We start from the raw sequence: 22657 nt of genomic DNA on the forward strand, positions 1-22657 counted from the left end.
TAAGGCTTACTGTGAATATTTACACGGGGGAAAATGACAGTTTTTTCTGGACCCCAGAATACTCGTGGAGTACGACCCCTTTGAAGCTTCAAAAAAAAACAAACAAACTACAAAAACTTCAACAAATATGGTTTTTATTTTTTGTAGAAAACATAACGTTCACACATTCCCGAAAAAAATACTCGACCGCGAATACTTCGTGTATTCCGACATGGAGCAGGACTCGACGCGCAACGAGCTGCATGTTGGGAGATATAAATAGAGGCTTTCACCAGCAGATCCATAATCCGATCTGACGACAGGAGCTTTAGCGAGGCAGGTTTGACTGGAGTCACATCATGGAGTGAAAATGGTTACACTAGAGAAACACTGAGAAAGTCGTTCAGAGCGGTAAGTGTGGCGTTACGTTTTCTACAGTGAACGGAATCGGATGTTTGGAGCTCGAAAAGCTCCCTCGCATGAAGTTCTCACACCAAATGGTGATAAACACTCCGCCTGATGCCCGAGACACCGTTCTACCAGAGTTTCGAGACGGCGCCGGTCTTCAAATCCACTTTTGGTGGAGGGATACATGCTGCGGAGCGTTGTGCGGCAAAAAGTAGTCCCAAAGAATAGAAGAAATCTGACAATTTGGTGGACTTCCCCTTTAAGTATCGCTTTCAAGAGACTTGACCGGCATGCGTCCAGTTGCCCCTCAGCTGTTACACCCCTGCACTTCAGGCTCTAATGGTGGGCATCAGAAGGTCAGGCTGAAGACTAATGGAGGTCAGATGGTGTAACTGGACGCAGGCTGGACGTGGACGGAGAGAAACGGACCTTTGGCTATAAACGTCCACCATCTGTCCGTTTGTCCCCGTGTGAATGACCTCAGCTTGCAAATCGGCTCTCACGCGCCACCTTGGCATCAGAGAGAGAGAGGGAGTGTGCGAGTGGTGGAGTAAGAGGGGTTAGAGTGACACTGCGAGAGTGTGTGTGTGTGTGTGTGTGTGCAGTCAGCTTTTGGGATAATCACAGTACTGAGCTCTAGCGTGTTCCTACACACACACACACACACACACACTACACGGAAGAGTGAGGTTCTAGCACCAAACTGCAATTTCGGCGATACCTAAGCAAATGGAGGGTGTATCTCGGCGACGAGCCCACCTCAGTCAGGCTGAAGGCCTGCTTTTTGGCCTAAAGGGAAAGTCCACCAAATTTCCAAAATTGCTAAAAACACACCATAATTCATTCAGAGTGGGGTTTGGTAAGAACCGGGTGTGAAACGCTCGGTTCTAGATAACCTTACCCAGTCAGAACTGTTCTACGGTGGAGGTGAATGCAAGCAGACATCTGAAGCTCTCTAAAAGCTCCCTCACAGAACGTTCTCCCACCTAACGACGATGAAGACACTGCCTGAGACACTGTCCTACCAGGGTTCTACCTAAGAAGATTTGGGCCTTCAAATCCTTTCAGGGTGGAGGGATACACGCAAGGCGTAGAGCGTGGGGAAAATATAGTGCCGTAAGGGACCATTGTGTTTTCCTCAGATTTGCCACTCGTGTGGGTTCGTTCAGTGGTGGGTTTGGGCCGTCGCCCTGTTCCATACACCACCACTGTGAACAGCTCTGACTTGGGTAAGTCTCTCCAGAACGAACGCAATGCTAACGAGACGCAATGCTAACAGTGTTAGCATCTGCCGGTTCCTCAGTTCTTTGGGAGCTCTGTCTTTGGTGTTTGGTGTCTGATTTGTCTGATTTTGAAGCTCTGAGATCAGCCCCCAGCAGTCCTGCACCAACATCTAAGGAATATTCAAACAGTCAAGCGAGAACCAACCTAACCTCTATCTGCTGCATCTGCATCCTACCGCTGCATTACAACAGACAGCAAGGACGGAAACCCCACGGGACTCTTAATGCTCTTACAATAGAAGCCAATGGGCAGTTCCTGACATTCAGGACACGTTTATAGCCATATATATATATATGTCCAAATATTTGTGGACACCCTTTCAAATGAATGCATTCAGCTACTTTAAGTCTTTACTGCTGCCTAATACAGTTCATGCTGCCTAATGCCAGGCGTGGGCTAGAGAGGGGTATTTATAAAGCCCCCCCAGCAGCATTGAGCTATGAAGCAGTGGAAGAACTGTTCAACTCTTCATGGAGTTGGGGAGTTCATCCAACATCTTGACCCCACTAACTAACACTCTTGTGGCTTAATGCAATCAAATCCTCACAGCAGTGCTCCTCCTAAATCTAGTGAACAGCCTTCTTCCCTGGACAATAGAGACAGTTACTCCAACAAAAGCAGGATCTGTTTTTAATACCCTTAGGAATGAGCAAGTGTCCCAATACTTTTGCCCATATAGTGTGGAACCTACAAGTATGATACGTTGGATGAGACGTACTGAGAAAAACATCTGACCACAGCTGTTCTTGTGGTTTGGTCAGTTTTGGTTACTAGTCACTTTTTCTTTTTCTAAAATGTTCTGGTTTCCATGGCGATCAGAAAGAGTTTAGACCCAAATTCAGAAATTCAGGGCTTCTATTACAAGCGAATGTCCCGTCGTCAGGTTTTCCGTCCTTTTCTGAATACAGGTGTGCAGATACAGGTTAGGTTCAAAATTGCTCAGTACTTCTTTAAGGCCCTGTGCAGGTTGGAGTGTTATAAAAGGTGGGCGGGGAAGGGAGGTGGGCGGGGGTGTTATGAGCAATGGGAAAAGGCACTAATGGTATCGACGCAAATTCATCCGAAATAAAATCAAATCAAATCAAAAAAACAAAAAACAAGGCAGACACGAGGTGGCTGCTGGAGGCGAACGCTGTGGATGGTGAGCACGAGGGTGTGGGATGGGGCGGTCCATCAGGTACGCCTTGCAGCTCACAGTCCACAGGGTCATGGGCGAACGAGAGAGAGAGAGAGAGGTAGGGACGAGGAAGGAGGGGTCAGTCTGACTGGAGCAGGCCGCAGGGCCGTCTGAACTCCTGACCTCTCTCGTGGATCCATTTATTCGAAACTGGAGAGGAAAGACAAGAGAACAGCAGAGTGTGACGGGGTGGTAATTCCGATCCCAAAAAGGACACGGCTAGATCCTGACTTAGCACACAGGCTAATGGATTTGAAATATGAATATATATATATATATATATATTGGTATTCAGAGTTTTAATGAAAGGACCTTCTTCCTGTATTTACTGTCTCGATCCCGCCCTAGACAGGTCTGACCAATCAGAGCAGAGTCCAAAGGGAACTACAGCTACACTCCGTTACAGTAAACGAAGGCGCCGGAGCTCATTTATGCGTCTTGCTCTGACTTTCGGCAGTTAATTTTTATGGTTATCCAACTTTTACTGTCGTTACCATGGTAACAGGTGCGTCTAGGATGAGTCTGAATGAGGTCTTACCCCATTTGTTGCCCACCAGTACTGGACAGGCTGCATGCCTTGTGCTGTAGTCCCCCTCTCCACTTGGGAACAGATTATACCAGAACACTGCTGTTCCCTGCACAACACACACACACACACACACACATACACACACACACACACACACACAAATACACCAACAGAGTCAGAATAAGCGGTAAAACCCCAGTGTCAAAGCATTTCCCAACACACTGCATCTATTTTCTAGCAAACCAGGGGTAAGAATCATGCAGGTACCTTCATTGGCTTTACCGCTGCTCCTACTTCAGGGAAGACTGTGGCGCCCCCTGCTGCCACATCGCTCATCTACAAACACAGGAGGAACATGTGTCCCGTATAAATTATGACAGTGGTGGAACTGTTAGTGGAAGACAGCTCCTTTAGAGTCAGGCCAAATACACTTACATAGAAGAGCCAGGTGGCAATGCGATTGCCCGTGCCCAGCTCCTTAAAGGCATCCGGCTCGTCTTTCTGGTCATAAAAGAGAGATCGGCACATATATGAAGAGTCAGAGATCGGCACAGAGACGAAGAACCACAGGTCAGCATAGATCAGCACAGATAAGAGCCAAAGATCAGCACAGAAACAAAGCGCAAAAGATCAGCACAGATAACGAAGAGCCAAAGATTAGCATACGTCTGAAAAGCCAGAGATCAGCATACATATGAAGCCTCAGAGATCAGCATCTGTATGAATAGCCAGATGGCAATTAGCACATATCAGAAGAGCAAGAGATCAGCAAACATATGAAGAGCCAGATGGCAATTAGCACATATATGAAGGGCCAGATATTAATTAGCACATATATGAAGAGCCAGAGATCAGCACAGATACGAAGGACCACAGGACCACCTTCATATATATATATATATATGAAAAGCACTAGATAGCACAGAAACAAAGAGCCAGAGATCAGCACAAATAACGAAGAGCCAAATATTAGCATACGTATGAAGAACCAGAGATCAGCATACATATGAAGTCTCAGAGATCAGCAAATGTATGAATAGCCAGATGTTAATTAGCACACATAAGAGCAAGAGATCAGCACACATATGAAGAGCCAGATGGCAATTAGCACATGCATGAAGAGCCAGATATTAATTAGCACATATATGAAGAGCCAGAGTTCAGCATATATTGGAAGAGGCAGATGTTAATTAGCACACATATGAAAAGCCAGAGATCAGCACACATGTGAAGAGCCAGATGGCAATTAGCACAAATATGAAGAGCCAGAGATCAGCGCAAAAAAAAAAAAGGCCTTGTTTACCCGTCCAAAGTCAAAGTGTGGTTCGTACTGGCCTCCTACACCATAATTAGCCACCTGGAGGGAGGAAAAATGAGAGACGGACAGAGGTTTACATCTGTGTCACAATATGGTCACCTCGAATTAGACCTAGGACCAATCAAATATTTAAATTGTCAAGTTTTGCTAACTATATTGATAGGATCACACTGACACACCTGTAGCTCCTCTGCTGTGGTGACGTCGAGGCCCGTGATGTCCTGGATTCTCTGATTAATGTGGTCCACTAGCGGATGCTCATAGGCTGCTAACCAGGCACTGCCAGCAGAAAACAGCCCATCAGATCATCTCCGAAACACGCACAAGATAACGTTAGCAGGTATTGCGACAGGCGAGTGGACTGGAATGGTGAGGGAAAATGTCTGCATGCAGGGTTTGGTTAGTAAGAATAATGAAGGAGGAGTTAGCACCCACATGTATAGAAAACAGCTACAACCGTCTCACTTGCTCAGTGCTAACAGGCCGGCGCTAGTTTTCAGTCATTATTAGCAGTGTTAGCATATCAGGCTGCTTTTCCAGACTCTCCAAAAGGTTTTGTTTTCGGGGGAACAGAGAGAAATGGCGATGAAGAGTTCAGGGACACAGCTGATCAGTCGGCTTGGTTGTTGCGACATCAATTTTTAAATGTATTTTTTGTACAGTTTCTTATGCCTTTACATATGCATTGAACTTAAATAAGACTTAAAATATCAAGAATTATTCATTTATTTAATGACATACTGTTAGCATATATATTTTTTTAGAATCTGGACCTCGTTAAAAATATCGTATACATAATAATGGACAGTTACTACATAATTACTTATTATTATGAATAACTGTTGGTACGCAACCGTGTAAACACAATATTTTAAGCTGTATAATTCAGCATCGAGCGACTACGTCAGCTGCTGTCAATGTTTTAGCGATGCTAATGTACGTTAGCTCGTATTAACAGCTAACAGAGAGTCCGACAGTGTGGGGAAACCATAAAGCAAGTCTATTAGACATTACTGAACACCTCCTCAGGGGTTGAGGAGATTGTGTGAGGATTTGTTTTAAGCGTTTAAATAGTTAGCATGATGCTAATTAGTGACATATACACGTCTTGGCTGATTACCTTTGCTAAAACGACCACTTTAAGAGTGTTTTTATTTTGGGGATGAGGTCACTTCTGGGAATGACGCTGGAACAAGTGATCTGCAGCTGCTCGGGGTGAAAAGGACCAGCAGCTGTTTTTGGTTTATGTCTCATTAGGATAAAACAGGGCGTCCACACTCAGCCGTTGTCTCAGCAGAGACGCCACATGAAGAGCTTTTCTTAAAGCGGACGTCAACAATAAAGCTTTACACCACCATAAAAACCCCCCTCTGAAGTGAAAGCCACCGGTGCCATGAACACAGCCCTGCCCGGCGTGACCGCGAAGACCCAGCGTCTGAGGCCTGGCAGTGATGGGGCAGACCGAAGCCCTCCTCCTGACTCAGCAGGAGCCTGATGTCTGACTGATGAGCTCACATCCCGAGACACTCGGCGCTCGGCCTTAAGGGGGAAATGCAGAGGGATGCCAACATCTCTGCCAAAACAAGTGACCTTCCAGTAAAATTCAGTGTGGGCTTAACCACCAGGGGGCGCTCGAAACACACCGTTCAAATCAAATGACTGACTGGAACAATGAAGGTGAGACTAAAGGCCATTAAAAAAGTCTAATCTCTCTCTTATACACATACAGACACAAACACAGGATGACCGACGAGGATGGGAAACATGCCAATGACAGTTAATGTGATGATGTGATAATGTGATAACTCCTTAAACTGCAGAATTAATATTAAACTGTTTTAAACTGTAAGACTTGTTTTTCAGTATCTACTTTTAATTATTCAGTAACTACTAAAAATGATCTGATAATTATTTTAAATGATTCAATATTTATTGTTATTTATTCATTAAATACTATGAATTAGTCAGCATCTACAGTAAGTTATTCCATACCTACTATGAATTATTCAGTCTCTACTATTAATGATTTAGTATCAACTGCAAAGTATTTAATATCTACTATAAATGATTTAGTATCTACTATGAATTATTCAGTATCCGCTATGAATTATCTTGTTTTTCAGTATCTACTGTAAATTATTTAGTACCTACTTTTCATTATTCAGTAGCTACTATAAATCATTTGATAACTACTTCAAATAATGTAATATTTATTTATTTTTATTAACTTTTACAAATTATGCAGTATCCACTATACGCTATTCTGTATGTACTATAAATGATTTAGTATCCACTGTGAATTATTCAGTGATTACTATCAATTACTCAGTATCTACCGTTAATTATTCAGTATGTACTATAAACGATTCAGTATCCGCTGTTAATTATTCAGTATCTCCTACAAGTGATTCAGTATCGACTGCAAATTATTAAGTATCTACTGTAAAGTATTCCGTATCTACTATAAATTATTCATTATTGTGACTTATTCAGTGTCTACTATTAATTATTCAGTCTCCACTGCAAATGATTCAGTATCTGCAATAAATTATTCAGCATCTACTATAAATGATTCAGTATCTGCTATTAATTATTCAGTATCTACTATAAATTATTCAGAATCGACTGCAAAGGATTCAGTATCCGATATGAAGTATTCAGTCTTTACTATAAATGATTCAGTATCCGCTATGAATTATTCAGTATATATGGGGAATTATTCAGTATCTACTATAAATTATTAATTATTGTGAATTATTCAGTGTCTATTATTAATTATTCAGTATCCAGTGCAAATGATTCAGTATCCGCAATAAATTATTCAGTATCTACTATAAATGATTCAGTATCCGCTATGAATGATTCAGTATGTATTGTGAATTATTTAGTATAGACTGCAAACGATTCAGTATTTACTATGAATTATCCGCTAAACTGTTCAGTAATTTCTCTAAGACTAATATTACTGTTGTTTCACTGTTGTTCTGTAGTAATGAGCAACTGCAACTGATCTGTGGGCCCACATGCAGGTCCCTGCAGTTTAAGGAGTTGTACTGCTGAGGTCCACGGTGCCGCTTTCAGGTTCGGACAGACAGAGAGCAGACGAGAGTAAAGCTGCTGCTGATCCGAGACCAGTTCTGCCATCTACTTCCTTACGAGAGTTAGGCTCCAGGCCTGCTTTGTCTCAGCCTCCAGACAGCTTATCACACCACCTGCGAGACACCACCTGGATGCAGGGAGACGTCTGATAAAGGCGAGACCTTTTCGGGAGGTGAATGCGCTAAACTGAGAGACTCTTAAAGGGTCAATATGAATAAATATAACGTTTGAGAAGCAATCTGCCTATACAGTGCGGAGCGTAACCCCGCCCACTATCTAATGAAGTGTGTCGAGCCAATTGCATTTGGCATGAGGCACATGAAAGCTGCCAAGCGGAATAGAGACCAGCATATACGTCTGGCGTAATGGGGTGGGGGGCGGGGACTGGATACGGACCCTTTAAAAGGCATTTCAGTGTAAAGCGCAGCGGCTGGACCAATGGAAACAGAGCCACCTCGTCCCGGAAGCGACGGACACATGCCTGGCCGCCAAGTCTTCACCTCTGACCCCTTACCTCTTGGAGACTCTGTACTGGGCTGTGGTGAGTTTCCCTGTTTGGGGGTCATGCACGGTGGCTCTCCTGAGCTATGGGGTAGGCACAGATTAGACAGAGGAAGAGAGGTAGAGGTAGAGAGAGAGAGAGAGAGAGAGAGAGAGAGGGAGGACGAGAGAGCAGAAAGGACAGAGTGGAGAGAGGGAGGAGAGGTCCGTCACTGCTTGCTAATTCCAGTTCAAGTTCACCGAGTTTCCCACCCCAAATTACACCCAGCAGCACAGAGCACCCCCTCCGACTGTGTGTGTGTTTTTTCCCTGTATCTCCTCTGTGTTAAGAAAGCTGCCGCGGCAACTTTATCATGACCAGCTACAAGCAAAAGGAACCCCACACACACACACACACACACACACACCCACACACCCTTCAGAGACCGGTCAATAGGAGCACCAAGCTGATGCTCACCTTAAGAATGTTCAACCACAAATACAAACCTGGCTAACAGTAAATACAGCAGCGGCGGTCAGCATGAGGCTATAATGACTCCTAGGTTTTTTTTTTTATCATCCGTAGTCATGACGTCATGATGACTGAGACAGCTAGTTAGCATAGCATTAAGCTAATAAGCTAACTAGCACAGCCAAGTTTGGTTCATTGTTAGCATGAGACTATAATGACTGAAAAAGCCAGTTAGCAGTATTCAGACATCACAGATACACTATATGGACAAAAGTATTGGGACACAGCTCGTAATCAGCAAACTCCATATAATGTCCATTAGATTCATTGTCAGCATGGGACTAAAATGACTGACACAGCTAGTTAGCATCACCGCTCGTTCGTATTTACTGTTGGCCACATTTAGCTGGTTTCATGGGAGTTGAGACGTTTGCGAGAGTGTGTGCGAGATCCCTTTTGCTGGCTCTGTTCTTGCTAACGTTGCAGCGGGGAGGGGAGGCGTGGCCGGATGATTGGCAGGGCTGTGCGCCTGCGGGCTCCTTACCTTTTGCTGATGCGATACTGGGCGGTCTCCAGCACACCAGTGATGGGGTTGGAGATGGTGGCTCGGCGCAGCTGTGGAGCCAACCGGCCGAGAGGACACGAGTTACACGACTGCACTCACACCATCCCACCCTCGCTCACTGCGTGCAGGGGCTCAGGGATTTACCGCATTCCAGCTAATCAAACATTCTCGAAGTGAGTGCTAACAGTGCTAGCAGGGAGGGAACACTGGTGTGGGCTGGTTAGCATTACTCTACAGGGTCAGCAGCTGCTTCAGTCGGTCAGTCAGTCTGCTGTACCACTCTAACCTTTAGCATTAAGGCTGAAACTCAACTAATAGCATAGCTAAACCACCCATATGGGGACTCAGATTTCTTAACAGTGGAGGTGAACGGAACCAGGCCAATATAGACCATTATATTTACTATTATATTTACTATTATATTTACAAACCCTTCAGTGAACCTACACGTGTCTTCTGAGTACTTAACGTAATGTTAATGATGATGGTAAAATACTGGCAAATCTAAATAAAAACAGATTTTCAATGGGGACTATTTAGCCTCACAACACCCTGCAGCATGTATCCCTCCACCAGTTTAATGATATGCGATTTTAAAAACAAGTTTTAGACACAAAATCATCTCAGAACTCTGGTAGAAAAGTGTCTCAGGTATCAGGCAGTGTCTTCATCACCATTAGGTGTAATAACTTTCCGAGAGGACGTCTTTAGAGACGTCTGGCAACATTCACCGCCACCGTAACTCGGTATTTCACACCACACCCACTATGAATGACTTGATGAATCCGAATATGTTTAACGTACTAAAGAGGTCATGACGTCATCCTATGGACGGTATCTCGTAGTGTTTCGGTTTTGGAGCACTGCTGTTTACTACAGGGTATAGAGGGGATTTTTGCCATGTGGATATCCAGGGTTGACCCGAGGCTCCTAACATGGACGTGATGCCGTCTACAGAATGACAACAGTCAAATTACATACGTTGTACTGGGGCCCAGTAGATTCCAGGTAAGCCACTGGTTCAGTACCATAAGCCTGTCCTGATGACCTTCTCAAGTCATGAGTAGCAAAACACATCTGGACTTCCCCACATCAAACACATTGCTGGACTCACCCTGGGCTTGGCCAGCTCCTTCACCTTCTCCATCTCTTTGTCGCTGATGATGTTGTGGTAACGGATGATCCGTGGCCGGTCCCACTCGTCCTCCTGTTTCACAGGGCCGAGTATGTAGTACGGGTGTCTGTTGTTGTCGTAGAAACGGCAGAAGAGCCGGCTCTGTCTACGCGCCGTCTGCATGGTTCAGATAGACGTGAAGAGGGATAATAATAATAATAATAATAATAATAACAACATTAAACTTTAGAACTTTCTCACTCCAATAAACAGTTACGGCCTTCGCCGGGATTCAAACTCACAACCTTCTGATGATTGGGGAAAAAACTTGTGAACTTTATTTATTAAAATAACTTTTGAATCATTTGAATAAATAAAATAATAATAATAATAAAGAAACTGGACTGTTACTGGACAGTATTTCTGCCTTTCATGGAGAGGACCAGGGTTCAATTCCCCAACAGGGACAGCAAATGGTCTGAGAAATGGCGGCTCAATATTTAGAGCACTGGGTTACTGATCGTCCAATACCCAGGGCTTCTAAGCTGCCGCTGGTGGGCCCACTGAGCAAGACCCTTAACCCTTTCTGCACCAGGGGTGCCGCAGCATGGCTGACCCAAGCTCTGCTGTACTGTACAGTACAAAATTTAATATGTAAATATAAAATTTGATCAGGTTTTGGAATTTCTAGCCCTCCAAAACGATATTGGGCTCTAATATGGTTATAGCACATCTGTAGACCAATTAGCCACACAGCTGGCTTCAATCCACAGGCTCCTCTTCAAAGATTTTAGGGGCTCAGCAAACTTCCCTTGAGCAAATGTGGTTTCCACAATCCACAAGAACGGAGCGTGTCCCTGGCTCTACCACACCTCCTTCAATTCAGGAAGGGCTTGTTAATGAGCTACTGTGTGAACTGTGACTAGCCAAAATGGTCCCCCCGATAGCCAAGGCTTGCTAACAGTTCATGTGGCTACCTAGTGTTTCAGAACTAGCAGTACTACTTCTATAGGGTTTTTTTTTACACTCCTATAAAAAAGAAAGGGGTTCGACTGGTTCTTTGAGCAATACCATAGAAGAACCACTCATAATTCCATGAAGAACCATGTTTGTAACAGGTGTGCGAGTGGGAAACTCTCGAAAACTCAAAAGCAAAAGTGGTTCCTCCATGGTATCCTGCAAGTAACAAATTGAGGCCCCCTTTGGGTTTCAGAGCTTAGTATAGGTCAATCACCTGGTGCCATTTATGTAAGAAACACAGGTCAGATCTGGGAATTCCAGCAAGTAGACACCAGGTGGGCAAGCCTGACCACCTCGATTTACTTTATTTATTTATTTTTTTTAAGTCCTGTTTCAGGTCCAGCTTTGAACTTTGTGGCTGTGATTTGCTCAGATTAGCGTTCAGAACCTGGGTTGACTCAGTTTACGCTTCAGAAAGAGGGTCCAGACACAACGTCTGGGTTTCTGTTCAGTATTTAGATTCATCCAGGCCAGAGCCTTTGAATTCTCCTGCCTTGATATGATCGTTATGGAATAACACTGCAGGGTTGCGCATACACAGAAGCTGCCACCCAGTGAATAAACATAATGAGCTCTGTCCACACCCGTCCCAGAGCAGAGGAGCTGAGCCTGGGGCAGAGTGAAAGGGCTTGGCTAGCGCCAACGTTTCTCTGTGCCAACCGGACATTCGGTAATAATAAGTACCTTCACCATCATCGTGAAGATGAGGATTCGTTTGACGGGTGTTCATGATTGTAAGTGTATTTGTATTTACAGAATCACATTGCTTTACAGTGGTGGTAAATGGAATCAGGTGTTGGTCGCCATGACTACCAACACAAACACAATTATATAAACATATTTAACTAGGTTTTATTTACTGTCCAATCCCACCGGTGAACCTACAAGTGTCTTCTGAGTTTTATACGGGATGTCGATGACGAGGAAAATCTAAACATGTCTTTTCTTCGGGGGAGAACTGGCCAGAACTGCGTAGCGCTGCTCTAAATATTTGTGTGTAATCCTTTAAAATGACTCCACCACCTCAGTCCACATGCCTTCACTTTCAGTGAGGGTTCTGCATCCCTCAAAAAGTCCAGAAATGCATGTGCAAATGTGTCTCCTTGAGTGCGGTTTACACTTCTCGCCTGTAGAGGGAACCCAGGAGCACGAAATACCCATTACTGCATATTGCTGCTTTAACGCGTATCCACATTTCACACCGAAATGTAAATACACTTCTTCCTATGGGTTTTCCCGTTTAGGTCTGTGTTTGGACGGGGCAACAAGGTTCACTCACCAGCTTGATGCCTTCCCCCCTGCAAAGCTGCTCGTACTTCCTCTTCTCAGGGTAGAAACTCTTCTTTTTCTCCGTCTCCCTCTTCTCCCTCTCCTTTTTCTCCTCTGTGGTTCCACTCTGCACCTTCTCTGCCTTCCTCTGCTTGGCTAGCTGGTACTCAAAGTACTTCAGGTTGCCGTTGGCTCGCTGATGTTCTGGGTCTGTGCGGGAAGAATTTGCAAACTGACCAAAAATTTTTCTTTCTTTTCTATGTAGAATATCACATCATATCTTAAGAAAAAACAGCTGGAGAACTTCAGGACCCCTTTTTTCTCCAAACATACCTATACCTATACCATTTTTCACAGGACTTCAGACAGATCTGCTGGACTGAAGTTTACGCTTCTGAATCTACGGCCTAGCCTGATGCGCACCGCCCCAGGAACCTGTGATCTGCCAACTTGATAGTACGCATTTCCGTCTTTGCTGCTGCTCTTGAGTTCAGATCACGGATCATGGATTCTGCATATGCTAATATGAGATAAATGGCTGTAGATGATGAACCACTGTCTCAGAAAATTCACCATCCTACCTCGGTTCAATGGCCTTATGGATCGTCCCTTCCGGCGTCTTTGCTGACACCTCTGGTTTTCCTCTAAAGACTCTTCCGTGATTAGTGCAGGTGTTGCTGCACAGTAGAACAGTGCACCACCCCTCCAGAGTCTGCTAGCAATCCTACCAGCAGTTCTGTCTGAAAGTTTTCTCGGCCTCCTAGACCTCAACTTAACCTTCACCGCTCCTGTTTACCACCATTTCGGTCTTCTCCTGCTTAGTGGGCATCAGCTCTGTTAAGGTTCTAGAGAGTGCTGGGCAGCTGCTCAGAGGGGCTTAGCCATGGTGGGACGAGGTTCGAGGAGTCTTTACTAATGAGGATTGTGAACTAGCCATAGCCCTGAGAAGCTAATTAAGGTCGGAGATGCTGGCGAAATTCGTCCGAGAGCTTGAATCTCTGGGGGTGCCCAAACTTTTGCATGCCACTGTACATATATCAGTTGTAAAGAACTCACCCAGGATCAGCAGTCTCTTGGTGTACTCCAGGGCTCTCTCCAGTTCTCCCTGCTGATAGATGGAATAGCTGAGGTAGTCCAGAACGGTCACAGCGTCGATGCTGGACTCCTCTCCTTTGTCCAGCTGTCTGAGAGCCTGCCCCATCCACAGCTCCGTGTGGTAGTAATCCGCCTCTGAGTACGGGATCTTCCCCAGCTCAAAACAGTCCTCCACGGTGAGAGTGCTCTTATAGGGCAAATCCGACGTCACGCCTGGAGGAGCAAGTGCACTTTACTCACTGGCCACTTTATTAGAAACACCTTCCCTGTGCTTTCCTCACTGGCCATTTTATCAGAAACCCCTACCTTGAGATTCCACTCAATAGCCACTTTATTAGAAACACCTACCTTAAGCTTCCACTCACTGGCCACTTTATTAGAAACCCCCTACCTTAAGCTTCCACTCACTGGCCACTTTATTAGAAACCCCCTACCTTAAGCTTCTACTCACTGGCCACTTTATAAGAAACCCCTTCCCTGTGCTTTTACTCACTGGCCACTTTATTAGAAACCCCTACCTTAAGCTTCTACTCACTGGCCACTTTATTAGAAACACCTACCTTGAGATTCCACTCAATGGCCACTTTATTAGAAACCCCCTACCTTAAGCTTCTACTCACTGGCCACTTTATTAGAAACCCCCTACCTTAAGCTCCTACTCACTGGCCACTTTATAAGAAACCCCTTCCCTGTGCTTTTACTCACTGGCCACTTTATTAGAAACCCCTACCTTAAGCTTCTACTCACTGGCCACTTTATTAGAAACCCCCTACCTTAAGCTCCTACTCACTGGCCACTTTATAAGAAACCCCTTCCCTGTGCTTTTACTCACTGGCCACTTTATTAGAAACACCTACCTTAAGCTTCCACTCACTGGCCACTTTATTAGAACCCCCCTACCTTGAGATTTCACTCACTGGTCACTTTATTAGAAACCCCTTCCCTGTGCTTTCCTCACTGGCCACTTTATGAGAAACCCCTACGTTGAGCTTCCACTCGCTGGCCACTTTATTAGAAACCCCTTTCCTGTGCTTCCACTCGCTGGCTATTTTATTTTCCAGCCATGAGCAGCTCTGAAGGCCACACTCACCTGGCAGGTCACCGGTGGAGATGGTGTGTGTGTCCAGCTTGTAGGTGTCCTGCAGCCTGAGCAGGGCTTTGGCCGCTCCAGTCTGGTCCTCATCGTTGGGGAAGTACTGCCGCTGTATGGTCAGGTTGGAGATGAAACCTGGAGAAGAAGTAGGACAGTCACTGGCTGGGTGAGTTTACGCTGACCCCTAAGTTTACGTGTCTCCTAAACCCGGAAGAGGTACCAACCGTCGGACATGTCTTTGAGCACCAGGTCCTCCACCTCACCCCACTCCGTGTTCAGCCTCTTCATCAGTTTGAAGGCGTTAACTGGGTGGCCGAGGAAACCTTCAGGGTCCTGCGTCGCCGTGGCGGTTAAGGCATCTAGTTTCTCTGCCCACCTGGACATCAAAGAAAGGTCCCATGACTTACAGGTACTGCATAGAGACTTGGCGTGTGGAGGTGGGGGTGGCAGGTATGGGAGGTGTGGATATTGTAGGTAGTGGAGGTGTGGGGGTGGCAGGTAGTGGAGGTGTGGGCGTGGCAGGTATGGGAGGTGTGTGGGAGGCGTGGTGGGAGTCACTCACTGCTTGACCTGCTCCAGCTTGCTCTCCTCTGCTTTGATGTAGTCTTTCAGAGAGGTCACCAGGTCCTTCTCCGTAAACAGCAGATCGGTCATCTGGCCTGAAGACACAACAGGGTGGACACCGTTAAGAGAAATGTAGAGAACCACAACTGCAGGTCTGTGGCTTTAAGTGCAGGTTTCGACACCAAAGCCACACTCAGCGGATGGAGTGAAGCTTCTGGAGAATTTACAGAGGAAACAAACATTAAAAACAAAACAGGAAAATTCCCACTGATCGAACTGCAGAATTCCCACTGATCAAACTGCAGAATTCACACTGATAATTAAACTGCAGAATTCACACTGATCAAACTGCAGAATTCCCACTGATCAAACTGCAGAATTCCCACTGATAATCAAACTGCAGAATTCACACTGATCAAACTGCAGAATTCCCACTGATAATTAAACTGCAGAATTCCCACTAATCAAACTGTAGAATTCACACTGATAATTAAACTGCAGAATTCACACTGATCAAACTGCAGAATTCCCACTGAGTGAACTGCAGAATTCCCACTGATCGAACTGCAGAATTCCCACTGATAATCAAACTGCAGAATTCACACTGATCAAACTGCAGAATTCCCACTGATCAAACTCCATTCCCACTGATAATTAAACTGAAGAATTCCCAATGATCAAACTGCAGAATTCCCACTGATAATCAAACTGCAGAATTCCCACTGATCAAGCTGCAGAATTCCCACTGATCAAACTGCAGAATTCCCACTGATCAAACTGCAGAATTCACACTGATAATTAAACTGAAGAATTCCCAATGATCAAACTGCAGAATTCCCACTGATAATTAAACTGCAGAATTCCCACTGATCAAACTGCAGAATTCCCACTGATCAAGCTGCAGAATTCCCACTGATCAAACTGCAGAATTCACACTGATAATTAAACTGCAGAATTCCCACTGATCAAACTGCAGAATTCCCACTGATCGAACTGCAGAATTCCCACTGATCGAACTGCAGAATTCCCACTGATCGAACTGCAGAATTCCCACTGATCGAACTGCAGAATTCCCACTGATCAAACTGCAGAATTCCCACTGATCAAACTGCAGAATTCCCACTGATAATTAAACTGAAGAATTCCCACTGATCAAACTGCAGAATTCCCACTGATAATCAAACTGCAGAATTCCCACTGATCAAGCTGCAGAATTCCCACTGATCAAGCTGCAGAATTCCCACTGATAATCAAACTGCAGAATTCCCAATGATCAAGCTACAGAATTCCCACTGATAATCAAACTGCAGAATTCCCACTGATCAAACTGCAGAATTCCCACTGATAATCAAACTGCAGAATTCCCACTGATCAAACTGCAGAATTCCAGCTGATCAAACTGCAGAATTCCCACTGATAATCAAACTGCAGAATTCCCACTGATAATCAAACTGCAGAATTCCAGCTGATCAAGCTGCAGAATTCCCACTGATAATCAAACTGCAGAATTCCCACTGATCAAACTGCAGAATTCCCACTGATCAAACTGCAGAATTCCCACTGATCATTAAACTGAAGAATTCCCACTGATCAAACTGCAGAATTCCAGCTGATCAAACTGCAGAATTCCCACTGATCAAACTGCAGAATGAACGTAGAGAATTCACTCTGCCTTTCCCAAAAATCTGGCGAGGTCGTGTCTCATCAGGTGAACGAGGACTGGTCCTAACAGGTCCGATGACAGGTTTTGGCACCGAGGGCCACGCTCGGAAATACGAGCTGCCTGCGTCGGGCTGACGTCTGCTGGGTTAGGGTGGCTGCAGCTACTGCTTCTCCAGAGACTCACCGATGGAGGTGAAGAAGTCGTTGTGGGCAGAGCACTTGGGGAGCAGGCAGCTGATCAGCAACACACAGCACACACTCCGCATCTTCATCTGGACATACAGAGACAGAGACAGAGGGACAGAGGCAGAGAGACAGAGGCAGAGAGACAGAGTCAGACCAGTGCATTCTCATATACATACAGCACACCGTCTTACTACGTTCACGCTATCATAAAAACGAAGCTGCATGTCTATAATGCATGTAGTCCTGCAATATAAAGCGTGTTTATAATGCATGTAGTCCTGCAATATAAAGCGTGTTTATAATGCATGTCTATAATGTATGTAGTCCTGCAATATAAAGCGTGTTTATAATGCATGTCTATAATGCATGTAGTCCTGCAATATAAAGCGTGTTTATAATGCATGTCTATAATGCATGTAGTCCTGCAATATATAGCGTGTTTGTAATGCATGTTTATAATGCATGTAGTCCTGCAATATAAAGCGTGTTTATAATGCATGTCTATAATGTATGTAGTCCTGCAATATAAAGCGTGTTTATAATGCATGTCTATAATGCATGTAGTCCTGCAATATAAAGCGTGTTTATAATGCATGTAGTCCTGCAATATATAGCGTGTTTGTAATGCATGTTTATAATGCATGTAGTCCTGCAATATAAAGCGTGTCTATAATGCATGTAGTCCTGCAATATATAGCGTGTTTGTAATGCATGTTTATAATGCATGTAGTCCTGCAATATAAAGCGTGTTTATAATGCATGTCTATAATGCATGTAGTCCTGCAATATATAGCGTGTTTGTAATGCATGTTTATAATGCATGTAGTCCTGCAATATAAAGCGTGTTTATAATGCATGTCTATAATGTATGTAGTCCTGCAATATAAAGCGTGTTTATAATGCATGTCTATAATGCATGTAGTCCTGCAATATAAAGCGTGTTTATAATGCATGTAGTCCTGTAATATAAAGCGTGTTTATAATGCATGTCTATAATGCATGTAGTCCTGCAATATATAGCGTGTTTGTAATGCATGTTTATAATGCATGTAGTCCTGCAATATAAAGCGTGTCTATAATGCATGTAGTCCTGCAATATATAGCGTGTTTGTAATGCATGTTTATAATGCATGTAGTCCTGCAATATAAAGCGTGTTTATAATGCATGTCTATAATGTATGTAGTCCTGCAATATAAAGCGTGTTTATAATGCATGTCTATAATGTATGTAGTCCTGCAATATAAAGCGTGTTTATAATGCATGTCTATAATGCATGTAGTCCTGCAATATAATGCATGTTTATAATGCATGTAGTCCTGCAATATAAAGCGTGTCTATAATGCATGTAGTCCTGCAATATAAAGCATGTTTATAATGCATGTCTATAATGCATGTAGTCCTGCAATATAAAGCGTGTTTATAATGCATGTCTATAATGTATGTAGTCCTGCAATATAAAGCGTGTTTATAATGCATGTCTATAATGCATGTAGTCCTGCAATATAAAGCGTGTTTATAATGCATGTAGTCCTGCAATATATAGCGTGTTTGTAATGCATGTTTATAATGCATGTAGTCCTGCAATATAAAGCGTGTCTATAATGCATGTAGTCCTGCAATATAAAGCATGCTTATAATGCATGTCTATAATGCATGTAGTCCTGCAATATAAAGCGTGTCTATAATGCATGTAGTCCTGCAATATAAAGCATGCTTATAATGCATGTCTATAATGCATGTAGTCCTGCAATATAAAGCATGTTTATAATGCATGTCTATAATGCATGTAGTCCTGCAATATATAGCGTGTTTGTAATGCATGTTTATAATGCATGTAGTCCTGCAATATAAAGCATGTTTATAATGCATGTCTATAATGCATGTAGTCCTGCAATATAAAGCATGTCTATAATGCATGTCTATAATGCATGTAGTCATGCAATATAAAGCATGTTTATAATGCATGTAGTCCTGTAATATAAAGCGTGTCTATAATGCATGTAGTCCTGCAATATAAAGCATGTTTATAATGCATGTCTATAATGCATGTAGTCCTGCAATATAAAGCATGTCTATAATGCATGTCTATAATGCATGTAGTCCTGTAATATAAAGCATGTTTATAATGCATGTAGTCCTGTAATATAAAGTGTGTTTATAATGCATGTAGTCCTGTAATATAAAGCATGTTTATAATGCATGTCTATAATGCATGTAGTCCTGTAATATAAAGCATGTTTATAATGCATGTTTATAATGCATGTAGTCCTGCAATATAAAGCGTGTTTATAATGCATGTTTATAACGCATTGTTATAACTTGTAAATCCTGCAATATAAAGTATGCTTTAAACACATGTTCATAACACATGTTTATAAAGCTTGTTAATCCTGTCTTACAAAGCATGTTTATTAAATGTGTTTATTATAAAGCTTATATATTTATTTACTTTTTCCACACTACCAGCACTGGTAGCTTCAGTGCTAGTTCTCTAGATTTCCAGGGGGTCAGTTAGGTCAGACACACGCCCCCCCCGTCTCCACCTCTGGTTTTATGAATAGGTGCTGCTGCTAATGCTAACGCTAACGCCTCTCTCCAGGCCCACTACTTCCTCTGTGTAATGAACACAGCCCACTGAGCCTCAAAGGTAGCCTCGGGCCTCTTTGCCCAACAGCGGAGCACAGGAATGTGGTGAGGTCATGTGACTGAGCTGGACTGTGAGGACCAGTAAAGGCTTGTTCCTGTCTCCTGCAGGTGCTCCTCAGAGCCGGCTGCTGGACTGTACTGCGGGGGTGCTGTGGACGACTGGACAGAAACAAGCGCTGCAGGATGAGCGGTCAGTCAGTGCCTGCTGAACATGATCAGGCTGAGAGGAGGGGCTGAGTGACACACTGACCCACAATGCTGTTACACACACTGACCCATACTGACCCGCAGTAACGTTACACACACTGACACACAGTGCTGTTACACACACTGACCCCTACTGACCCGCAGTGACGTTACACACACTGACCCGCAGTGCTGTTACACACACTGACACACAGTGCTGTTACACACACTGACCCATACTGACCCGCAGTGACGTTACACACACTGACCCGCAGTAACATTACACACACTGACCTGCAGTGCTGTTACACACACTGACCCGCAGTAACGTTACACACACTGACACACAGTGCTGTTACACACACTGACCCATACTGACCTGCAGTGCTGTTACACACACTGACCCGCAGTGCTGTTACACACACTGACACACAGTGCTGTTACACACACCTACCCATACTGACCCGCAGTGCTGTTACACACACTGACCCGCAGTAACATTACACACACTGACCTGCAGTGCTGTTACACACACTGACCTGCAGTGCTGTTACACACACTGACCCGCAGTAACGTAACACACACTGACCCGCAGTGCTGTTACACACACTGACCCTCTCTGACCCACAGTGCTGTTACACACACTGACCCTCTCTGACCCACAGTGCTGTTACACACATTGACCTGCAGTGCTGTTACACACACTGACCCTCTCTGACCCGCAGTAACGTTACACACACTGGCCCTCTCTGACCCGCAGTAACGTTACACACACTGACCCTCTCTGACCCGCAGTAACGTTACACACACTGACCCTCTCTGACCCGCAGTAACGTTACACACACTGGCCCTCTCTGACACGCAGTAACGTTACACACACTGACCTGCAGTGCTGTTACACACACTGACCCTCTCTGACCTGCAGTGCTGTTACACACACTGACCTACAGTAACGTTACACACACTGACCCGCAGTGCTGTTACACACACTGACCTACAGTAACGTTACACACACTGACCCACTCTGACCCGCAGTGCTGTTACACACACTGACCTACAGTAACGTTACACACACTGACCCACTCTGACCTGCAGTGCTGTTACACACACTGACCTACAGTAACGTTACACACACTGACCCGCAGTGCTGTTACACACACTGACCTACAGTAACGTTACACACACTGACCCACTCTGACCCGCAGTGCTGTTACACACACTGACCCTCTCTGACCCGCAGTGCTGTTACACACACTGACCTACAGTAACGTTACACACTCTGACCCGCAGTGCTGTTACACACACTGACCTACAGTAACGTTACACACTCTGACCCGCAGTGCTGTTACACACACTGACCTACAGTAACGTTACACACTCTGACCCGCAGTGCTGTTACACACACTGACCTACAGTAACGTTACACACACTGACCCGCAGTGCTGTTACACACACTGACCTACAGTAACGTTACACACTCTGACCCGCAGTGCTGTTACACACACTGACCTACAGTAACGTTACACACTCTGACCCGCAGTGCTGTTACACACACTGACCTACAGTAACGTTACACACACTGACCCGCAGTGCTGTTACACACACTGACCTACAGTAACGTTACACACACTGACCCGCAGTGCTGTTACACACACTGACCCTCTCTGACCCACAGTAACGTTACACACACTGACCCACAGTGCTGTTACACACACTGACCCATAGAGGTTATTTTACTGCCAAGTATGAAACCCTAAACACACACACACACACACCACCACCATACACACACAGCACCCCAACCAGACCCAACACTGTAAATGCACATTACCACCAAACTCTCCTACACACACACACACACACACACACACACACACACCAGCGAACCCCAAAAAACTCCAGCCAGCGAGTCAGTCTCCAGAAGCAGCGAGGAAATTTCTAGACCCCCCCCCCCTCTCTCTCTCTCTCTCTCTCCCCCTCTCTGTGTCTCTGTGTCTCTCTCCCTCTCTATTTAGCTCTGTAAACACCCATTAATAACACACACACACACACACACACACACACACACACACACACACTCACCTCTGCGGATTCTCCTCCTAACACTATGGACCTCTCGGCTCTCGGCTCTCGGCTCTCGGCTCTCCGGCTACGTGTAGCCCCTCCGTTCTTCTCTTCGCACCCGTTTTCTGGAAAGCTCTACGGGTCGACCCGAATCGCCCCGCCCCGCCCCGCCCCGCCCCGCTGCGCTGGGATTGGCCAGGAGTTCACATGTCCCTCCCCCGCAGTCGGCATGTTGGCATGAACGGCGTGAGCCAGCAGCCAATCCCGGCGCAGAGGGGCGTGGCCTCGCTCAGCGAGGGTGGGAAATAAAATAACTGCGCTTTGCTGGTAAAAGACGGTCATTACAAAAGGGAAATTCAACCTCCTGCAACTTTTAGGAGACGTTGCACAGTACAGAAAGTGTGTGCGCGCGCACAGAAGTAGGAAACGTCACACACACACGCACG

At 44.9% G+C, this 22657-nt stretch overlaps 1 protein-coding gene across 3 annotated transcripts; it reads right to left on the reverse strand.

Annotated features, from left to right (window-relative positions):
* Positions 1–117: 117 nt before the first annotated feature.
* p4ha1a (prolyl 4-hydroxylase, alpha polypeptide I a) lies at positions 118–22316 on the reverse strand. Of its 3 annotated transcripts, none has more exons than XM_072666903.1 (15): positions 22230–22316; positions 17313–17400; positions 15465–15561; positions 15127–15278; positions 14900–15037; positions 13771–14022; positions 12725–12924; positions 10426–10602; positions 8309–8379; positions 4875–4974; positions 4681–4734; positions 3813–3878; positions 3645–3713; positions 3387–3483; positions 118–2998 (listed from the first exon to the last, which is right to left on the reverse strand). In XM_072666903.1, the coding sequence occupies exons 2-15, from the start codon at positions 17398–17400 to the stop codon at positions 2928–2930; spliced, it is 1632 nt and encodes a 543-aa protein (XP_072523004.1). In that variant the 5' UTR covers positions 22230–22316; the 3' UTR covers positions 118–2927. The 3 variants fall into 3 exon arrangements, with proteins under 3 accessions (XP_072523004.1, XP_072523003.1, XP_072523005.1); XM_072666902.1 differs by lacking the exon at positions 8309–8379 and adding an exon at positions 9291–9361; XM_072666904.1 differs by lacking the exons at positions 118–2998; positions 3387–3483; positions 3645–3713; positions 3813–3878; positions 4681–4734 and adding an exon at positions 9291–9361 and having other exon boundaries at positions 4882–4974.
* Positions 22317–22657: the final 341 nt, after the last annotated feature.

The sequence above is a fragment of the Salminus brasiliensis genome, chromosome 22, assembly GCF_030463535.1.
Source record: "Salminus brasiliensis chromosome 22, fSalBra1.hap2, whole genome shotgun sequence".
Classification (NCBI taxonomy): Eukaryota; Metazoa; Chordata; class Actinopteri; order Characiformes; family Bryconidae; genus Salminus; species Salminus brasiliensis.

Excerpts from the sequence above, each read along its gene's own strand:
- p4ha1a (XM_072666903.1), bottom strand. The coding sequence starts at position 17,400 with ATGAAGATGCGGAGTGTGTGCTGTGTGTTGCTGATCAGCTGCCTGCTC. Across the intron at positions 3,879-4,680 it reads CACACTTTGACTTTGGACGG|AAAGACGAGCCGGATGCCTT; the intron begins GTAAACAAGGCC and ends TTTTATGACCAG. Across the intron at positions 2,999-3,386 it reads ACTGGTGGGCAACAAATGGG|TTTCGAATAAATGGATCCAC; the intron begins GTAAGACCTCAT and ends TTTCCTCTCCAG.